Genomic DNA, 9,282 nt, shown 5'->3' with positions numbered 1-9,282 from the left:
CAGGGAGGACTAGGAGAGGAAAAAGCAGGGGAGAATGCAGAGTCCTCCTGTGTCTCTCGTTCACCCTGCATGAAGAAACGTATGATTAATTCCCTTTTGGATCTGTGACTTGTTATTTGTAGGAAGAGGGAGGATACAGGAGATCAGAGCCTTTCCACATGTCTCGTTCGTCCTCCAAAAGAAATTCCCCCAGTTACGACAGGGGGGTAATCTTACGTTATTTTCTGCAGGAGGAACTAGCAACGTGTTTTTTTTTTTTCACTCCTTTTCATTCCTTTCTTGGAAAAAATAACTCCTAGTCACGAGAGGTGTTGATTGTTTCTTTTTCAATCTTCCCCTGGTTAGGCTAAGGTGGAAGTGGTGAATCCAGTGAGTGGATGGTTTCTGAGGACAGCATCTGTGTGGTTTGAGCTGTGCTACCACCCAGCCAACTCTCCCGGGATCATCAGAGTAAACTACCTCGTTTTCCATTTATGTCGTAAAAGTACTCAATCAGGTGAGTGGATGGCCCCTGAAAACAGCATCGCTAGTGAGGATAGCGTCACTCTAGTAGTTAGCTGAGAGACCACCAACACTACCAGGGTCCTAAGAATCAGTGCAATCAGCTGGAAGCAGAGGAAGTACTCAGTCAGGTGAGTGGATGGCTTCTGAGGACAGGACCGGAGGATATCGTTTCTCTATTAAATACTTGAGAAGCCATCCTGTTCGCACTCCTTGGGTCCTCAGAATCAGTCGCCTCACTCCAGTTCAGTCTGATGTTGGCTGTGCTCAGTCCGGTGAGTGGATGGTTTCCGAAGACAGCACAGCCAGCGAGGATAGCGTCTCTCTAGAAGTCAGTTGATAGGCCCTCCTATTCACACTTCCCGGGTCCTCAGAATCAGCCACCTCATCCTCTAGTCTGGTGATACTGTATGAGCTCAGTCCGGTGAGTGGATGGCTTCGGAAGACAGCACAGCCAGTGAGGATAGCGTCTCTCTAGTAGTCAGTTGTGAGGCCACCCTGCTCACACTGCCAGGGTCCTCAGAATCCACCACTTCGTCCTCCAGTCTGGTGTTGGAGGTGGGGGAGGAGTGGCACGTCTCACAGCTCTCATCGTCTATGAATTTAAGCTCCAGGGGACTGTCCTCCTCCACGCTGCTCACTGGGGTTGGCAAAGGCTCCTCGTGCTCCCCTCCTCCTCCACCCCGTCGCGTGAGGATGTCAGGGTGAGGCTCCAGCTCCACTCTCCTGCCATTGTGAAGCTTCTCTGGTCCAGCCTGCCCAAAGGAGAGAGGAAAAATTATATTAGACAGTCGGTATCATCATATATGTAACCTGCTTTAGTCGGTATCTTCCCAAAACACAGGAAAATAGGGCTAAACTTCCTATTAGAAATTTTTCTGTGACGACTGGAAGCTTAAGAAAAACAGTATAAAGATTTTTTAGACAGCCCTTACGCTATTAGATTTTCGTGCGTCATCGTCACTGCTGCATCATGAGGCGGAAAACACTGAAGGTGCTGTAGAGAAAAGAGAACTACTCGGGTGGTTATACAGTAACCTCGAAAAACTAAGTCAGTCATCTCAGTAATCCTAGAGCCTGAAGCACACACACACACACACACACACACACACACACACACACACACACACACACACACACCGTTACATACGTAGACCTGACCTTACCTGACAGTGGTTGGCCGTATTCTTCCCCTCCGGACACCACCCTGCGCTGTACTTGTTCCCTTTCGTCTGCTCCTTCTTGTCTGCGTCTCGGGCGAACTGTACGTGGTCATGGGCTGCGTGGGCGTTGTTGAGGTGGGCGTTGGGCTTGGGCGGGCTGAGTGTGAGCTGACGTTGTGGCCGCCCGTACCCGTATTGCAGAGTCACCCTTGCATCCAGAGACCCTATCCCGTTTTCTCTGAAGGAGCTAGAAAATGTAGGGGAGGAACGTCACTTATAGGAATTGTACTTCACACACACACACACACACACACACACACACACACACACACACACACACACACACACACACATGTAGATATATGTTATTCACACCTACATATCGAGCAAATAGAAACGTTGACACTATTACGGTACATGCACACTCTTGTATACTTCTGATTGTCGCATGCGTACACAGCTGTTTACACACACACACACACACACACACACACACACACACACGTACGTACGTCTCTCCTGCTCGGCGCCAGAACCCATCCCACACACACACTTTTCCCCTATCCACGGCGCCGTCATTCTCTCTCTCTCTCTCTCTCTCTCTCACCCTGGGGCCAGACGGGGGGATGCGTCCCTCTGGGGGGGCCTGGGGGATGGGGTCGAGGAGCACTTTGAAACTCTCCTTGACACTGAGCGTATGGAGAGTGTGTCAGACCCCCTCCCAATGCGACCCCCTCCCGCGCCCCCTCCCGCCGTTCCTTCGTTCAGCGAGGTGATGAACGAGTGGGCCTGGGGCTGCTGGTGGTACAGGCACGGCATGAACGTGACCAGGAACGTGCGACGGTACTGAAATGGATGGGAAAGATAGGGGTGAAGGTTGTTAATTGGTTGGTGTTGAATTGGGACGTTCAGTGCTGATGGCAAGTGAGTTGAGCGAGAGAAGAGAGAGAGAGAGAGAGAGAGAGAGAGAGTTGGTTATTAATTAGGTTGGTGTTTGATTGGAACGTTCAGTGTTGATAAGTAAATTAAAAATTGTGGAAATGTTACTGTGAACCGGAAGGAGAGAGAGAGAGAGAGAGAGAGAGAGAGAGAGAGAGAGAGAGAGAGAGAGAGATATGCTAGCCACTCGACACATCCAGCAGACTTTTTATACTGATGCTTTAAATCTGTGTGTGTGTGTGTGTGTGTGTGTGTGTCAGCAGAGGCCTTGACATACTTTCAGATGCGGGAGCTTCCCTGGGAGTGGCGTTGTCTGACTTTCTCACACTTATGATTTTCGGAAACGAGATGATTTACCCCCATGGTCTTGAGCGAATTTAGAAAAGTAAGACCACACCACACACCACACAATACCACCCTCGCACACCACACTACACCATACCACCCGTGCACACCATACCACCTTCCCACACCATACCACCCTTGCACACCACGCCATACCATTCTTGCACACCACACCACACATCACCACCCTCGCAAACCACACCATTCCACCCTTGCACACCACACCATACCACCCTCCTACACCACTCTATATCACATCACCCTTGCACACCTCGCTACACAATACCAACCTTGCACAGAACACCACACCATGCCTGCCCATCACAACCACACCACACCATGGAGATAGCCAAAGTGCCCTGAAGCTTCCGCATCTATTACTTTTTTCCTTGTATATTTAATTCATGATACCTCGAGACCTCTTTTATGTATTTATTTGTTTTTTCTTAGGAATAAATGAAGACAATATTATAACACCAACATTTTTTTTAGTTTTTTTTAACATTAAGCAAAAAATTAAAAAGAAAAAGGAAAATCGTCTGGATTATCATAAATATTCGAGTAAATAAATGAAGACAGTGTATAACCCCTCCTGCACAAATCGTCTCCCCTTAAGCTGAAGAAAACCGTCTGGAGGTAAAGTTTTGAGTAAATGAATCTGCTAACTCCCAATTCTAACTCATTCCTAAAAAAAAAAAAATGGTGGTAGAGAAAGTGCTATAGTAAATGAAGGAAAAATATATATCCCGTCGAGTTGCAGTCCTTATTTATAAACCCAAAAAATAATAAAGTAGAAAAAATAGGGGTGGTATGAGAAAAAAAAAAAACAAATCCCCAGGTCTTAGTAGGTTTGAAGTAAGAAGACTGGCGGGAAGCAAGACAAGGCTGAGGGACGTAGTAATTGCTGCTTTTACGATGCCACGTACACGCTTCATGATCCTGTGTGTGTGTGTGTGTGTGTGTGTGTGTGTGTGCAAAAGTGACGCGGTTACATAGATTCGGATTCATACCATACAAATTGCCACTAAAGGTATTGGATCCCTTCGTTATTTGGGTATACAGCCGTCCCACAGCTTCTTCCCTATCCCCCGAAAGGAAGAGGATGGAGTGTAGAAGGGCAGTTTAAGTCTGTAGTCCACTGGGTTGACATCTACTACTACTACTACTACCACCACTACCATTTATCCTATGAGGGGTGACTTCGACAAACTGACGCGCCACTCTCCCCCTATGTGCACTCCCTTCAATAGAAACGCCATTAAAATTCTATTAGTGCCAAGGGAAGGGAGTTTATAAGGCGAGAATCCGGCTTCCCTAAGTTGCCTCTCTCTCTCTCTCTCTCTCTCTCTCTCTCTCTTTCTTTTCCCTGGCTGGCCCACTCGGAAGGCCCGTAAGTGCGTGTTGCTATATATTGTCATTCCCCCCCTCCCTCTCTCTCTCTCTCTCTCTCTCTCTAACATATTACCTTTTTTTTTTTTGTCATTTTCAAAATATAAGCCTCTTTATTTTGTCTTGTCACTCAGAACAGATCTCTCTCTCTCTCTCTCTCTCTCTCTCTCTCTCTCTCTCTCTCTCTCTCTCTCTCTCTCTCTCTCTCACGTTTTTAGCTCGTGTTTATCTGTCATTCTATCAGTTTGTCTCGTGTCATGAAAAAAATCGTATATTAATTCACACTAACTTTGAGACAATTGATTAGTCGATCAGAGGAACAAATGGTTAAATATTGGATGAAAAAAATGGTCAAAAGTCAGCATCGTCAAAAACATGAGAGGGTGATGGCGATGCTAAGACGGGGGTATGCGCTCTCTGAAGACGCTTGCACTGTTTTGTGATCCAGAGACTACTGCTACAGTGAATCACAACTACTTATACGAGTGCTATTAATAAAACCTATCGTGAATTTACTGCCACATCAGATCACTTATTATATTTTGCTCTCGGTGAACTTCCACCCACTCTCGCATATATACCACCCATTTTCTTTCTCTTCGCATAAACTTACTCTTACATGAAAAGGAATAGTCTATCTTAGTTTCTTCTCCCAGTAATTACGTAACTCCCACGCACGCCCACACACACATTCTCCCGCCTCTTTTTAAAATATACTCACTCACTCTCTTAATTATACTGTCTGTCATCTCTTGTGAAATTCCTCCCACGCAAATATTCCTCAGTGTCTTCTCTCTAAAAGGTTTCCCCAGTTTTTCATATGTACTTCTCTCTCTCTCTCTCTCTCACACACACACACACACACACACACACACACACACACACACACACACACACACACACACACACACACACACACACAAAGCTTTCACCAGGAATTACTCCCACGTCGATTCGAACCCCGGTTTTTCATCCTCTGGCAATTTTTCCTCCTACACATTATATTGTTCCTTGAATTACTTTTGTTTTCTTTTACATGTTTCTCTCTCTCTCTCTCTCTCTCTCTCTCTCTCTCTCTCTCTCTCTCACACACACACACACACACACACACACACACACACACACAGTACTTGAATTACTTTTGTTTTCTTTTACACTCCCTCTTTCACACACACACACACACACACACACACACACACACACACACACACACACACACACACACACAGAGTTAAGTGAATTCGTCTGGAGATAGCAAAAAAAAAAAAGGCTGAGAAATCATCATCATCATCAATTTTTCAGACTTAAGACTTCCTGGTGATATACTTAAGGGCGTGGCTGAAACTTGAGGTGGGGATCTTAAGATGGTCAATAGATCTTAAGAAAATGAGTGGCCAAGGAGGAGAGGTTGAGGGAGAGCCGTGTTTCCCCCCTTCAACCTGATTACATCTTATTTATTTTAATTTTATATTTATTTTTTACGTATTCTTTACTGTAATTATTATTTTACTTATTCCTAACATTTATTTTTATATAATTTTTCTTTATTGTTTTTTTTCAATTTTTGTGTATTATTTATTTTTTATTTATATTTTGTTCATTTATTTATTCATATACTCACCGGGTATTTGTGTGTATTATTTTTATTTATTTTTATTACATTTTATTTTAGATATTTGTTTATTTTTCATTACTGCGGCCAGGTGATCATATTCCTTTCTGATGACACGTAAGAAAATCACCAGGGATGGTTATGATGCAGCCCACTTAATTTTTAAACTCTCTCTGAACATTGATTTTCATTTTATTCATGCTTTTGACGGATGATTTTGTCTAACACTAGGAGGATCTCTCGTAGGGAAGGGGTTCGTGAGGTTGAGGAAGCTCCGTAACATCTTTTCTTTAGCGATTTATTTTGTTTATTATACCTTACTGCCCTCTTGCCAGTTGCATATTTCCTTCCAATATCGTCATACTCTACAAACGAATTGTACAAAAGGAGATTAACCAGCCATTTCCAAAAATTAATCGGTGATGGACAGTTGTTAAGGAGTTCCCGTACCCGAGAAGAGTACGCTCCCAGGTCATATTCTTACACCCATATTCTCGTACGGTAAGGAGACTCCCTAGCACCTGTTCCTTAGCGAGTTATTTTTGGATATGGCTGGTTAATAATTATCCTTTTGTATAACCAACTTATACGTGTTCCCTACGTGTCAGCAAGTGGGTTGGCGGAGGGTTAGTGCACCACTCCGCAAAACAGCTGACTCAAAGTCGAACGGCCACCCCTTATGGGATTATGACGTCGAGATGTTGATAGATAGATAGATGGACGTTCTCTATGCGAGATTAGAAAAGTACCACAGAAAAGGACGGCAAGGTGCACTAAACAAAATAAGTTGCCAAGGAAAAGGTGTTAGGGAGCCCCCGTAACTGACGGGAATAAGGACCCAGGCCATTGTCTCAGGGTGTGGCGTGTAAGTTGAGATGGGTGTATTCAGAGAGTGTCAACAGGCCTCGAGGGGGGGGTGTGTTGGCAGGCAGGAGGGTTGGAGTGACAGGCAGGGAGGAGGGGTGGAGTGACAGGCAGGGAGGAGGGGTGGAGTGACAGGCAGGGAGGAGGGGTGGAGTGACAGGCAGGGAGGAGGGGTGGAGTGACAGGCAGGGAGGAGAGGTGGAGTGACAGGCAGGGAGGAGAGGTGGAGTGACAGGCAGGGAGGAGAGGTGGAGTAACAGGCAGGGAGGAGGGGTGGAGTGACAGGCAGGGAGGAGGGGTGGAGTGACAGGCAGGGAGGAGATGGAGTGACAGGCAAGGATAGAATTGGAGAGACTTCCACATTGGCAGGGTCACTATCCTCACCTCCTCTGATTCGGGGAGGGTGTTGGGGGGAGGAAGGCGTGTTTATCTTAGTCATTCGATGTATTTTTCTTCATCTTCGCAGGACGCATGGTATATGAGAGCACCGGGAGCTTATTTTAATCTTCTTGTTCTTCGAGAAAACTTAAATAAACCTTCAAAATAAACCTTCACTTCTCTTAAACTCTTAATTACAGCATCCATTTTCCCTTCCCCACCCCCACCATAATCCCAACTCATCCTGTCTATTTTCCTCCCACCTCCTCCACAATCCCAGCTCATCCTATCAGTTTTCCCTTTCCAGGCCCACCACAATCCCAACTCATCCTACCGTCCATCCATCTACACACACATACATACATGCATATACTGTATACTTCCATCTACATACATCCATTTATACTTCCATCTACATACATACAGGAACGTAATAAAAAATAAGGTGCTGAAAGGATTAATTTACGTCCCTTAGATGAGTGCAAAAAAGAAAAATAAATTGCTCGTGTGCAATTTATTCTAAAATGGACGGTAAATCTATCAGTCTGTCTATCTATCTGTCTATCTATGTATCCATCCATCCACCCTCTCTCTCTCACACACACACACACACACACACACACACACACACACACACACACACACACACACACACACACACACACACACACACACACACACACACACACACGGAAGGGGGTAAAATTTGTTTGTTCCCATTCTTGCTCCTCCACTTGTTGACAGAACTCCAGATTTTTCCATTCCATTCTCGAGATCCGATTTCGTCGAGAGAGAGAGAGAGAGAGAGAGAGAGAGAGAGAAGCATTTGTGAGGGTTGTGTTGCCCAGATTGTAAAGTGTGTGTGTGTGTGTGTGTGTGTGTGTGTGTGTGTGTGTGTGTGTGTGTGTGTGTGTGTGAGAAAGAGAAAAAAAAATAATTCACCTTAATTTTTTTTTTTTTTTATTCCTATTAAACTGACCGTCTTGTAAGTGGTATAGGGGTCTCCTTAGCACCTTTTCCTTGGTGATTTATTTAGCCTATTACACCTTAACTTTTTTCTTGGATGTAATTTATGTGGTTTTATTATCAACATGAAAGTTTGTATTAATAACATAGAAGTTACTGAAGCATAATGTACAGAATAGATCGCTATGGAAGAGGTGTTACATCAACTCTACGAAGCCACGCAAAATAAGAACCAAAATAATTAAAAAAAATCGACCTGTACCAGCAATAGTAGTAGTAGTAGTAATAATAATAATAATAATAATAATAATAATAATAAATAAATGACTAGGAGTAGTAGTAGTAGTAGTAAATGATAATAGTAATAATAATAATAATAATAATAATCACAGTAATAATAACTAATTAATTGGTTCTGAAAAGTCTGTTCTCGCCTTTGGAAACTTCGCCCGTCTCATTTTTCGTCTTGTCTTGGTGTGAAAAATTGGTGCATATATATATTTTTTTTTCAGCGTTGCCATTAATCATAGATGTACCCGGCGAGAGAGAGAGAGAGAGAGAGAGAGAGAGGGTGAGAGAGAGAGAGAGAGAGAGAGAGAGAGAGAGAGAGAGAGAACCACCCTATATGTCTGAGAAAAGAAAAAAAAGTTTGATGTAGTTGCTGTTGTGTTCCTGTTTTTTCCTAGATATTTTTTCCTTGATTTTTTTTTTGTCTTAATTTTTTGTTGATATTTTTGTCTTGATCTTTTTTTTTTCGATTATTTTGCCTTGATTTTTTTTTTTTTGCTTTGATTATTTTCCTTGACTTTTTTTGCCTTGATTTTTTGTCTTTTTTTTTTGTTTTGGTGTTATTGTCTTGATTTTTTTTTTTTTGCCTTGATACTTTTGTCTTGATTTTTCCCTCGTCCAGCGGTATTGAGAGTGACGTAATAGACCATGGAATGAGAGACTGGCTAGGAGAGTGTATGTGGATGAGGTGGAGGGGGAGACAGAGGATGATGTGGAGGGATGGGATGGGAGTTGGGATTTGAGCTGGGGAGAGGGTACCCTGATGGCGAAGAACAAGGTGACATGGAGGTGATTTTTTTGTGGCCACCTCTTTGCGATTAAGGCGACTGGCTATAG

General features: G+C 43.8%; 1 protein-coding gene across 1 annotated transcript in view; it reads right to left on the bottom strand.

Moving 5' to 3' along the window:
• Positions 1-488: 488 nt before the first annotated feature.
• Positions 489-9,282, bottom strand: part of LOC145398798 (uncharacterized) — a 98,367-nt gene continuing 89,573 nt past the window's right edge. Inside the window, exons 7-10 of the mRNA XM_080271607.1 lie at positions 2,272-2,510; positions 1,668-1,911; positions 1,008-1,256; positions 489-647 (exon numbers count right to left, since the gene is read on the bottom strand). Coding sequence (XP_080127733.1) covers positions 489-647; positions 1,008-1,256; positions 1,668-1,911; positions 2,272-2,510 — 891 coding nt within the window. The remainder of the gene's footprint in view (positions 648-1,007; positions 1,257-1,667; positions 1,912-2,271; positions 2,511-9,282) is intronic.

The sequence above is a fragment of the Coenobita brevimanus genome, chromosome 46 (assembly GCF_032717465.1).
Source record: "Coenobita brevimanus isolate Jiangsu-jjx chromosome 46, ASM3271746v2, whole genome shotgun sequence".
Classification (NCBI taxonomy): domain Eukaryota; kingdom Metazoa; phylum Arthropoda; class Malacostraca; order Decapoda; family Coenobitidae; genus Coenobita; species Coenobita brevimanus.
Note: the sequence above shows the minus strand (reverse complement) of the source record. Positions and strands in the feature narration are given on the sequence as shown.